This window comes from Hyperolius riggenbachi, chromosome 1, assembly GCF_040937935.1.
Source record: "Hyperolius riggenbachi isolate aHypRig1 chromosome 1, aHypRig1.pri, whole genome shotgun sequence".
NCBI classification, from domain to species: domain Eukaryota; kingdom Metazoa; phylum Chordata; class Amphibia; order Anura; family Hyperoliidae; genus Hyperolius; species Hyperolius riggenbachi.
The window spans coordinates 86,058,625-86,071,936 of record NC_090646.1 but is presented as its reverse complement, the minus strand read 5'-3'; the positions used below and the strand labels follow the sequence as shown (position 1 = coordinate 86,071,936).

At 42.9% G+C, this 13,312-nt stretch overlaps 1 protein-coding gene across 3 annotated transcripts in view; it reads right to left on the bottom strand.

The window, feature by feature from the left end:
• Window positions 1-525: 525 nt before the first annotated feature.
• CPZ (carboxypeptidase Z) overlaps window positions 526-13,312 on the bottom strand; it is an 89,605-nt gene continuing 76,818 nt past the window's right edge. For all 3 annotated transcript variants that reach the window (XM_068267115.1, XM_068267107.1, XM_068267099.1), the window contains exons 10-11: window positions 5,121-5,220; window positions 526-1,166 (exon numbers count right to left, since the gene is read on the bottom strand). In XM_068267115.1, coding sequence (XP_068123216.1) covers window positions 808-1,166; window positions 5,121-5,220 — 459 coding nt within the window. In that variant the 3' untranslated portion in view covers window positions 526-807. The remainder of the gene's footprint in view (window positions 1,167-5,120; window positions 5,221-13,312) is intronic.

The window sequence follows — 13,312 nt, the reverse complement described above, 5'->3', positions numbered from 1 at the left end:
TAAAAAACAGGATGCAATTTTTGTTACGGAGTCTCTTTAAGCCATTACATGGGAAACTAAAGGCTATAGGAGGTCTGTCAACATGCTTATATCTAATATCATGTGGCTGGATAGGGTACTGGTTAAGGGCTTGAATCCTGGCTAGAGTCAGTACCAATTCAGTAAGAAGTCCTTGGGCAAGACTTTCTAACTCTGCAAGATGGCCTCTTGAGTGCGCCCTTGGTGGCTGCTGCTCTCGGGTGCTTTGAGTCCAGGACAGGAGAAAAGCGCTATACAAATGTAAGGATTATTTTAGGATGACTTAGACACATTAGGTAAATGTTATGGCTAGCTTGCCTAGTGTGTTATCACGTCTGTGTAATGTGGGTATGTATTTTCTACAGATGTGCAATCTATTACCTGACCTGTTCAATTGTGCATTATCTGTATCTCATGTTTGTATTGTAACTTTATTTACATTGTACTGTATAGTGTACAACTTCATAGACGATTTAGATGCTACATTATCAGAAATAATAATAATAATTTTGGTAACATTAAGTTTATTAAAAACTTTTCCATCTGTATTTGGCATATTATGACATTTGTGTACTCATTGTAATAAAAATATTAACTTTTTACAAGATCATTTAAAATCCCGTGAAAAAAAAACAAAAACTGGACAACGACAATTGCTCCCTACAAAAACAGAACTGCTGAAAAAATACAAGAAAGACAAAAAACTTACTATAGTAATCTACAAACTAACCTCACACTACTAAAAGCAAAAATATGGACAATACCAGCAAAAATTATACACAGTTATCTTCAGTTGTTTTTAAGTAACCACAAGGGTCTATTATGCCCAAGCATGCTAAAGTAGGACCACCACCATGGTTTCTGTCCGTCTTGGGATTGTTCGTCCCCTTCACCAGTTTCTCGTTGTCCTTGGGCATGTGGGTCGTAAGAGTCCAGTGGATCAGGTCGATCAAAAATGTCTTCTGGAATAACTTTATTAAACTTGCGTTTACTCACATCTACCCGCTGCAAAACAAAGTCAACCCGTCCAGGCTTAGTCATTGTAGCAGGTATGGTGATCTTTTTGGTGACCTTTGAGTAGCCAAAAGCCTCAGCAGAAATGATGTGAACACCTGGAATTAGGATTCGCCAATAATCTCCATCTTCAGCTTTAGAGGGAATAAAGGAAAAATGTTGGCCAAAAGGACATACTGAATGATTTTACAATATATGTTATAAATAAGTGAAGAAATAGCATCTACAGAAGATGTTCCATAAAGAATATTTAGGAAGGAACATAGCATACAATGCAATAACACAATATTAAAAAAAAAAATCAATAATAGAACTACAGTTGAATCCCTTTTTAGTAAACTCCAAGGTAGCGGGCAATGTAGTTTACTATATTTGAAGTTTACTATAGCAGAAATTGTCATACCCAAGCACATAAAGTATACTAATGTACTGTATCTTAATTCAGACAGTAAGGCTAGGTCCACACTAGGCACGGTTGCAGGACGGACGCTGCAGTCCGGGATCAGGGGAAGTACCACCAGACCGCAAAATGATCCGTTTTCATAAAAAGTGCATCAGTTTCCGTTCAGTTTTTTACCCCAAAAAACGAACAGAAAACGTCTCTATCATTAGGAAGGTAGTGGGAGGATTTTTTGGGCCAATAATAAAGTTCAGGCTATCCGTTTTCTCATCAGTTTTTGGTGCTATTTTGCCTGTGGAGATGGAGATGAGTTTTCTCGTTGCTTTTCACTACCCATCCGTGTATCCGTAAAAATGCAGCAATTCCGGACCTTCCGTTCAAGTTTTGAAAATGGGTCCCCGCAAACACAGATGGATCCGGTTTTTTTTGGGTGAGGCTGGCTGCTATTTTTAACATTAGTATCCGGGACTCCGTTTTTCATCAGGGCTGAAAAACGCAGCCACGGATACGTTTCCGGACCTAGTGTGGACTACCTCTAATTGGAAGTCATTTTTTATTTTCACCACTTCAGCAAGTGAGCACAGGCAATGTGTTAAGCTATATCAAAATGCACAGTACTCAATATGCAGGGATTTGCATGCAATAATCATGCAACAGCTTGCACAGGAAGCATAGGCCTTACCAGTTAATTCAAGTTCAGTGCTTATAATGTGCTCCTCTGTCCACATTTCTGTGCAGCCTGGATCGTACTGTAGCATTGCAGCCATGCACAAACACAAGCAAATAAAAAAGAAAAGCACAAACCAGTATATGCTGCACCATATACTGGTTTGTGCTTTTCTTTTTAGGTCTAATATTCAAATTATCAGTGCTTGCACCTGCTATCCGGGTACAGTATATGTTGTAGTCACTATTTTTTCTTTTTACAAAGAAATACCAATCAATGAACATTTCACGAAACAGGTTGATTCATATAGCACAACTCAATTTGTATACACAATGCACAGGTTGCGTAATAGAAGCAATGTGTACATTGTGTATGTCATTAGATTTGCACTATGGGCACAGTGCGAGTTACGTTGTTTGCAAAAATAACGGGAAAAATGCAGCGCACTGTCTGCACATGGCAATTTTATGATAATTTAGATACGATAATTTAGTAAATCATCCCCAACATGTGCACAATCATAAAGAACAAATATTCATTTATGCCCTGTTCATGGGACAGACACTTCAATACAATGTAAAGTAGTCAATGTACAGCTTGTTATGCAGGAGAACAGAGGCGCCAAAAGGATAAAAGGAAGCTAAATGAGGTTAAAAAAACAAATTCTTGATAAATAGAGGAGGTAGTGGTGGACTTACCTCCTCCAAGTAGACACACAACGACTGTAGTAAAGACAGTCAATATATTTTATTTATGAACTCCAAATATGCAACGCGTTTCGCAGGTTTGATCCCGCTTCATCAGGCAATAACAATGGAGCAATAGCATATGTGGTCAGTAGAAGAGCCAGGCACCTCTGCTTGTGTAAATTTGTACAGCTTGTGTAAATTTGCTGTCCAATCAAAATAACTCCACACAAAGCCAATAAAGTCTAAACGGCTGGCAACAAAAGTGAGTACGCCCCAAGTGAAGAATGTCAAAATTCTGCCCAATAAGACATTTTCCCTCCCGGGGTCATGCTGCTAATTAGTGTTACAGGGTCACCGGTGTGAATGGGGAGCAGGTGTGTTACATTTGGTGTTATCGCTCTCACACTCTCTCATGCTGGTCAGCATGGCACCTCATGGCAGAGAACTCTCTGAGGATCTTCAAAACAGAATTGAATTGTTGCTCTGCATAAAGATAGCGGAGGCTGTAAGAAGATTGCCAACAACCTGGAACTGATCTTCAGCATGGTGGCAGAATCCATACAGCGGTTTAACAGGACAAGTTCCATTTAGCACAGACCTCGCCATGGTCAATCCATGGACAAGGGGCTCTTCCCCACCTTCGGTTCCCCAGGAGGAGGTGAGCAGACGACTCCCGGAGGGGACAGGGGTTATGGTGGCATCTGGGAGTCCACTAAGAAGGGGACCCCCACTTGCCCACCCCCCTCTAGTGGTGATGCTGGGCTGGCTGGCATGGATAGTTTAGGTAGTGACAGTTGCCCCCTAGTTTAGGTAGCGCCAGGAGCCTCCCAGTTTAGGTAGTGACAGGGCCTCCCAGTTTGTGTAGTGACAGGAGTCTCCCAGTTCAGGTAGTGACAGGAGCCCCCCAGTTCAGGTAGTGACAGGTACCCCCCAGTTTAGGTAGTGTCCCAAGTTTAGATAGTCAGGCCTATAGGTGTCCCAAGGATAGGTAGCCAGGTCTATAGGGTGTCCCCAGAATAGGTAGCCAGGTCTATAGGTGTCCCCAGTATAAGTAGCCTTTAAAAAAAGGTCCCACGCCAATATCCTCTAACTTGCGATCTTCAATTACATCTTTATTGAATATCTCCACCGCACCGCTGCCACACTTGTTGTTCCCCGCCGCAGCTCTCATCTTTACTAAATATAGCCGCGAGCGTATCCGCCTATGCGGACGCATTGCCGTCGGCTCCCGCTGTCCTCCCTGCCTCCCACACCTGTCACCCTCACCCATGCTGGCACCCAGTGCAGCTATGGGTGCACTGGGTGCCAGAATGGGTGAGGGTGATAGGCGTGGACAGGTGGGGAGGACAGCGGGAGCCGGCAGCAATGCTTCCGCAATAGGACGCATTCTCCCTCTATACTAAGTATAGCTGAGAGCCAAAGCATCTTTAAATTTCCCTCCAAGGCTCCCCATTGGTTCCTTAACAGACCAATGGGGATCAGGAGGATCCCCATTGGTCGATAAGACACCATTGGGGATCCTTGGAGGGAAAATTAAAGAAGCTTTGCTCTCAGCTTAGTATAGCTAGTATAGCCTAGTATAGCTATACTAGTGTCCTATGTGGACGCATTGCCACCTGCCCATGCCTATCACCCTCACCCATGCTGGCACCCAGTGTACCCATATGGGTGAGGGTGAAAGGTGTTGGAGTCAGGGAGGACAGCGAGAGTCGGCGGCAATGAGTCCGCATAGGCGGATGTGCTCTCAGCTATAATTAGTATAGCTGAGAGCTGCGGCGGGGAGCGACGTGTGGCGGCGGCCGGCGGAGATCAATCAAAATGTAATTGAAGATCACAAGATAGAGGATATTGGCAAGGGATCATTTCCGAGGATATTGGTGTGGAAACTTTTTTTTTAAAGTACAGGTAAGTATTTATGGTTAATTTAGAATCAGGACTCGTGATTCGTGATTACATGCAGTTATTCGACTCAAAACCGAACTCGAGTCGGATATCTGTTTCTATTCGTGATCACGGGTCAATTTGAAAGTGGGCAGAGTCGAATTTGTGATCACTCGAATCTAGATTGGGGGTATCCGAGCAACTCTGATGGTTGTCCCTGCTGGTTTAAAAACAACTAAAGCAAAAAGCTCAGAATGACAGCCAGGCATTGGTTATAAGGAAAAGGAGATAGCAGCTTCCATATTCCTCCTACTTTAGACTCCCTTTAACCAGAGGATCTGGATGTATGCTTGTCTTTTTCAGTACAAAAAGTGATGCATCATGGAAGATCCATTTTGCTCTAGTGTGTACTGCCTGTTATCACCTTGAAAGGAATAAACTCTAAGAGTACCTGTCATGATGTCATGGCGAATTCCTTTCACTGAAATCCGGGCGTTCTGAATAGGATTGCCATGTTCATCTTTCACAACTCCTTTAATGCCACGGTGTACCTAAAAACAAAAATAATAAATAAGGGAAATTAAAGTGAACCAGAGATGAAAATAAACTAATGAGATAAACAATTGGATCTGTCCTTCTACTCCTAAAAATTACTCATTTAGATATCTCAAGGGTTTATTTTATGTATAAACATTTACAAAGCAGATTTAATGTTTTATAGTCTCCGCTCAATTGCAGCGTCTCAAGAGTCCCAGAGAGAAAATACATGAACTATTGAACTTTTTATCTTTTTCCTCTCACAATAAAAAGCCCAGGTATCTGCTTAGGAAAGTGTTTTATAGCTGAAATTTGTTATCAGTGAGCCGACTGAGGCCTGACTGGAGAAAAACTGTCAGTTCCATAGCTAATTATAAACTCTTTCAGGCAGGGAAAAAAGAAAAGGAGCACAGCATATAGTGGGATGCGAAAGTTTGGGCAACCTTATTAATTGTCATGATTTTCCTGTATAAATCGTTGGTTGTTACGATAAAAAATGTCAGGTAAATATATCATATAGGAGACACACACAGTGATATTTGAGAAGTGAAATTAAGTTTATTGGATTTACAGACATTGTGCAATAATTGTTTAAACAAAATTTGACAGGTGCATAAATTTGGGCACCACAAAAAAGAAATGAAATCAATATTTAGCAAATCCTCCTTTTGTGACCCTCACTGAAAAGACATTTCCCTTTTTATCTCTTTCTTGCTCTCAGAAGCCATTTTCTGCTAGGAAACTGTTTTATAGTTGGAATTTCTTATCAGTGAGGGTCACACTGTAGTCACTTCCTATCTGAGTCAGGATTGAGTCAGCCACTTACATACCTGATATTTAACTCTTTCAGGCAGAGAAAGAAAAAAAGGAACACAGCCTAGTTATTTGTGTGCTAGAAACTGTACATACACATGTCTATCTCATCATGTCACATGTCACTTTGGGTATCCTTTAAACTCATAAGAACTAATTTAATGAACTCTGGAGAGGTTGACATCAGTTATTCAGGACACGTCTGAGAGCGGTCCTCTTGATTAAGCCCACCTCTGTCTAGTTTGAGTGAATGTAATAAAGTTAGCTGCACTAGACCCTTTTGCTCAGCATATAAAACTTTTTTTCTTTTAATATCATCTCAGACACTTTATTTAAGTACTGCACTTGCCTAAACAACCTTTTACAAGGATGTAAAATGATTATGTGAAACTGTTTCATCCAACTTTGAGATAATCGATGCGGCAACGACTTCTTGTCCTGGTAAGTGGACCTGCTGTGGATCTGCCTACAATAATCCTTGATTGGTCTTGGCAAATTTGAGCAGTATCTGGAGTAATTCACTAAACATTATCTCCATATTTAATCAGCCTTCTGTTTTTGCTCCGCTTGTATGCCGGCTAGACTCCCCTGCTGTCTCCACGCTCAATCTCCAATCTTTGAAAGCTTTAATGTGTAATGTGTATGGATTTTATTGGGCTTTATTGTGCTCACCAAGTAGAATTTTCACCAGAGAGCTGTAAAATGGAAGGAGCTCGGTGGTCTAAACTGCAGTACTTAGGTTCTTCTAAAGCTCACCACAAGCAACATTAATGTTCTGTACTGAGAGCCTTCAATGCTCCGCCGAGGCCACCATCTCTATCAATGTCTTCATTGTTAGTTAAAGCCAAAGGTCAAGCACGATTATTTTTCCTTTGCGTGCCTTTAATAAAATATTATCTTAAAGAGGGACTTTAACCCGGGACTGAACTTCATTCCAATCAGTAGCTGATACTCCCTTCCCCACGAGAAAACTTTGCCTTTTCTCAAATAGATCAGCAGTGGGCTCTGTATGGCTGATATTGTGGTGAAACCCACCCACACTGTGATGTCATGGCCATGGTTCTGACAGTTTGATGTCCGTGAACCTCATTGCATTGTGGGATATAACGGCTTTTTCCAACTGCCAAGCAAGCAACTGCCAAGCAAGCCTCTGTGCATAGTACTCTCAGTAACGAACATTCCGTACAGATCGCCTGGCAGGACTAAAGATGTCACCACCAGTGATACATTTCAGAATGTAAATCAGGGAGCGGAAATATTTTACAATGGGCAAACACTGACTAAATAATCTATAAATTAATATTGAAAAAAATAAGCAATTATATTCATTATGTGATTTCTCTACAGTTCCTCTAAATTAATTTGTAATGTTTTTATTTTCTTTACAGTGGCAGTTTAAAAAAAGGGAGGGGGGATGTGTATAATCTAAATGTATAATCTCTTTTGTATTCATACAGTATAGCTCTGACATCTTCCTGTAACGATCGGTGTAACACAGAGAGCATCTGATTACCGGTGATCTGCAGTATCACCGAGAATGCAGATATATACCAGATTATTGATGATCTGCAGTATCACCGATAATCAGATATATCTCTAACCTCCGGACACCTGAGTGACAAGAGTGTTTTGGTGCAACAGTAATACTTTGAGGAACACACACTGAAGGCAGGTGCAAGAGCAGATATGAATCCTGCTTGGCAATTGGTTCCTTCCGTAGACTGAACTCTCCCGGGGGGAGGAGTCAGACAGCGAGTGGGAAGGACAGAACGTGAGTGACACCAAGTGGAGTGTCACTGACAGATCTGTGAACTATCTCCTAACAGGAGAGATAGTTCTCGAGGTCGGACAAGCCAGGTCGTTAACACACGGACAGATAAAGTACAGAGACAGTAGGCAGATTCAGAATCCAGGGACTAGCCGAGTTTTGGCAACAGAGAATCAGAAAGACAAAGGTACAAAATCAGAGATCAGGAGAATGGTCAGGAATGCAGAAAGTCATAACAGATAATCAACAATGCCTAGACTTAAGTGTGAGCTTCAAGATTCTCACACTCCAGGAACTAGACTAGATAATACGAATAATACAGATGGTAAAGAATTCCTAGACTAAGGTGTGAGTTCCTTGGCTGTCAACACCTTGGAAACTGGTCTAGATAACAATACAGATGAAAACAGAATTTCTAGACTAAGGTGTGAGATCCTTGGCCATCAACACCTTTGGAAACTGGTCTAATAACACAGATACAGACAAGGTCTGAGTGCTACCACGTAGTGATCGCAACGGCAGACAACCAGCAAATGCCCAGCCACCAGTATATATAGTTCAGCGCTCTCCAGCGCCTCCCCCAAGTGCTGGACCAATGGAAACCGTTTCTGGCGTCAGCTGACCAGCCTGGTCAGCTGATCCCCCACTGACTGGTACAAATCTCTTCCTCTCAGCGCGCGCGTCCACCTAAACCTATGTGGACTACAGCTCCCAGCCACACCAGAACCCTGCTGTGAAATGCCTGTTGTGCTGCACGCGGAATCCGCCGCCATGCCACCAGCGCATGCGGCGGTTCCTCCGTGTTCAGGCAGACACAAAGACGAGTGAGTCCATACATCAGTGGTCACGCTGGACGTGGAATCCGCCGCCTTGCCAGAAGCGCATGCGGCGGTGTTTCCGCGTTTTCTCTGGAGGATTCTTACATAGTATTGGTCACTAACTGTCCCTTAAGGGACCCATACACCTAACAATTTTCCCGCCGATATACGGCCGATTCGATCACAGTGATCGAATCGGCTGTGAAATCGCCACGCACACTGCTGACAGAACGATCGATTTCCGTCCGAATTCGATCGTTCCCGTCGATTCCCGACGATCCGTCCGTGCGGAAGATTTTTTCTCGATCGCCGATCGATCTCATCTTAGTCCAAGGACTATTGCATGGTCAGCATAGTGGATAGCACTCTTTCCTTCTAGCACTGGGTCCATGGTAAAAAATCTGGGCCAGGACCCTATTTGCATGGAGTGTGTATGTTCTGGCTGATTTGACAAGTGGGGTGTGTCTATGCACCTGAAGATACAGCTGCAGACGGGTGAGACTGTTCCATATCTCAAAGAGTGAGAAGATCACACTATATCCATTAGTATATCTCGCGCATCTTGCTGCTTTGCTTAACCCCATCCCCTCCCCTCCCACTCTGAATATTCCGATGTTTGATATCTGCAAACCACAAGCTCTGTACATGCTGCTTGTGTTTCAGCATGGCATGCAGTATATACATTTTGTATAGGAAAACGACCAGTGTTTCCCCAAAAAATAATACATCCCCTGAAAATAAGCCCTAGCACATCTTTTGGAGCTATAATTAATATAAGACAGTGTCTTATTTTCGGGGAAATACGGTATGTTAAATTTTTCCTCAATTATGATAAAAATGATTGAAAACTCTTAATTGCTTGGGTGTATATATTAATAAATAGACAATCTACCACACACCATTCAGTAATGTCCGTTACCGTAGTGACGGCTGCGCTACTCTAGTACTGCGGGTCAAGCTAATAGCATAACTCGCTGTACACACTGCCGGTAGTAACGGTAATATTGCCATGCGCTGTCTGTGCGCAGTAATATCACTGCACGTTTGAGCGTCAACTCAATGGGCTTGATTCACAAAAGAGTGCTAACTTTTAGCACGGCCGTTTTCGCGCAAATTCGCGCGAAACCGGTTAATTGCGCGCGAACGCGAAAATTCGCGCGAAAACGGCCGTGCTAAAAGTTAGCACTCTTTTGTGAATCAAGCCCAATGTCATCTGCAATAGAATTGACAATTTCTTTTTTTTCTGCTCACGCTTCTCCATAATAACAAAAAAAATTAAATCTATTATGCCCTTAAAGTGAATGGGAACCACATTTAAAAAAAATGAGACAGATACTTACCCAAGGAGAGGGAAGGCTCTGGGTCCTATAGAGCCTTCCCGCTCCTCTCCTGGTCCCCTCGTTCCAGTGCTGGCTCGCCCGGTAGCAGTATTTTACTAATTTAGTCAAATACTGCTTTACCCGGCCGAAGGAGGCTTCAGAAGTCATCAGGGAGCCCGAGTGCTCCTGAAGAAGGGCGGCCCTGTACTGAGTCTGCGCAAGCACGCTCTCTTGCACGCTCACGCCTGTGCAGTATGGAGCCACACGTCTTCGGGAGGACACAGCTCCCGAAGACTTCCAAATACCCTTTCGGTGGGGGATTGAAACGGGGGGAGCCAGCACAGGATAGAGAGCAACGAGAGAGGAGACGGAAGGCTCTATACAACCCAGAGCCTTCCCTCTCCTTAGGTAAGTATTTGCTTCATTTTTTATTAAATGCGGTTCCCATTCACTTTGACATACATAAAAGTTTGAAAAAATTTATTTTTCATTGCTAAGCACAATGAATAAATGAAACATAAGTTAAAAAAATATACATTCCTTTAAGGCAAATATGCAGCCTCACGTACATATGTGAGTAATAGACATTTCTCTTTTTTTTTTTTCTTTATATATATAATATATGAAAACTCATGTGACTATATCTGTTATTACTTATTTCTGGCTGTTGCGGGAACATTTCTCCATATAAAAGCTATCCATTTCAAATGCCTGCAGGTAAAAGCTTTAAATTCTCGGCTGTCCAACGCGTTTCCTCACTACATCCATCCTCTTTTCCTCTCTAAAGGAAATCATTAAGCTCTATTTTCACGTAGCGAGCGTCTATCCTTCTGCGCTTAACCTGGTTGCATGTACCATTTAACTAACCAAAATATGCAAGCGAGGGGAAATGCAAATCGACCCGGCGACGCTGACATCTCACTTGTGACCAGCGGTGATCTATACTCCATGTGCTGAGCACATTTTCCAAAATGGTTCCCCTGGAGTTACAACTCCAGTTACAATAACATGAAACATCACTTAACCTTTAGCACCCTAACACAAGATTCATAATAGATAGACCATCCCCAGTAGCAGTTAATAATTACGGAATTAAATATGGTCGGTGAATCTGGGACAATGGTCGGTCATAATCATAAACCTCAAACCATGTCTAGACTTTGTGGAGGCAGCGAAAGGGATGAATAAAAAAAAAAAAAAAACAGGACCCAGAGATGTAACTCGATACGAGAGCATGTCTGTTTGCGATTAGACTTCAATAAGATGTTTACATTAGCTTTACGCAAGTTGTAAAACAGCAATAACTTAGTACATTAAAAGAAAAAATATTTCAGCATCTTTTTTCTAATACTTTTTTTTTGTTTTTTCAAAAAGGGCCAGAAGACAAAAAAAATATTTATTTCCCATATCTCTACACTGTCAACTTATTAGGCCACATTTTACTGTGTACACAGAGTCGTTCACATCAATCAAAATTCCAGTTTCTTACCACCTTCAGTCAGATGCCCATTAACCTCCCAAATGATTATCGGGTCGTGGAAGGAAGCCCAAGTAAACACAGAAAAATATCATCGTCATTACTTCCTACTACACTCACTTTCATCATTGTTTTGATATTTACTTTTTGGCCTCTATTACATCCAAAGCTACGTATTATACCATCTAATAGCTTTGACTGACCCCCTGTTTAACCCCCTGGGCATTATGATTCTTTCAATTTTTTGCATGCTTCTTCAGTTAAGGTGGCCATACACTTATAGATTTACAGCAGATTCGACCATCAGATAGATTTATGTCAGATGCCTGTCAAGTCAAATCTGACAGGAATCTATCTGATGTGTGCCACACTCTAGGAACAGATTTCCAATAGATTTCAGAATGAAAATATTGAAAATCTATCTAAATGCATTATTGGACAATTAGATCCAATGCAACTCTATGGGCCATCTTCCATCCTGTCAGATAGATCAAATCGATTGAAAATGATCAAAATCAGCCACAAATCGATCGAATGGAGAATTTGATAGAATTGATTTCTGATCGATTCTATAGAATCGATCAATGGCTAAAATCGAAAAGTGTATGGGCCCCTTTAAATTTTTAATTAGATTTTCTGCATTAAGGGGCCCATACACCTAACAATTTTCCTGCCGATATACAGCAGGTTCGATCACGCTGACAGAACGATCGATTTCCGTCCAAAATCAATCGTTCCTGTCGATCGGTCCGCGCGGAAGATTTCGCTCGATCGCCGGTGGGTCGGGAGTGAGTCGATAGCGGCGTTTGAATGTCCGACGACCGACACTAGCAGCAATACATTACCTGCTCCGGCCGGCGTGAGTCCCCGCTGTCACCGCTACTCCTTCTTCGCTGGGCTCCGGCTGGCTACACTTACTTCCTGTTTAAACAGTAGCCCTCTGTTTAAACTCCCCCCGGCAGGAAGTTCAGTGAAGCTGGAGCCGAGCGCAGAGAAGAAGACAGCGGAGACCGGGGGACTCGCGCCGGCTGGATCAGGTAATGTATGCGGGGGGGGCAGCGGCAGCTCCACAGATCGTGATCGGTTTCATGCTGAAATCAATTCACAATCTGTTTGCAGTAAAGGTAGCCATACGATCCCTCTCTGATCAGATTCGATCAGAGAGGGATCTATCTGTTGGTCGATCTGATGGCAAATTGACCAGTGTATGGCCACCTTTAGATTATTTTCTGTGGAGACTGTCATTATCTTTGGTGCATGGTCTTCTGGTTATCTCCTGCTGAGTAGAACAATGCCTAATTGCTAGGCAGATAGATGGTTAGATAGATAATTTCCAACATGTTGGAAATTATCTATCTGGCAGGTAAATCTTAAGGGGGCCATACACTAGGCGACCAACCAACCAATCGACCATCCAATTCGATTATTATAATCGAATTGGATGAAAATTAGTGCTGCCAAGTGCATGCCCGACCGACAAAGTGACCAATTTCGGGACATAAATTGGCCGGCCAGTCGATCGCACATGTTGGAAAATGTCGGGCCGAGGTTGGTTGGTTGCGCGGCGGTACGGCGGGCTACTTGCGAACGAGCGATGAGACAATGCAGTGTGTAGTGCATTTATACATTACTTGTCCAGTGTCAGCCTCCATGCGGTTTCCGTCCATCTCGCCGGGTTCCGCATACACGCCGGCGGCGTTGTCTGACGTCACGAAGGCGCATAGTGGCTGACCTCAGACGCTCTGCACCGCTAGCGTGTATGTGGCTGTTTCCCGGCAAGATCGTCATGACAACAGCCGGCGATTTCACCAGGGGGGGAACAGATCTTCGAAGGAGAGGAAGAAGAATGACGGCCGACGTCGGGATCCCCCGAGAGGTGAGTTAAAACGCCCACTGCGCGCATTTGCTCTG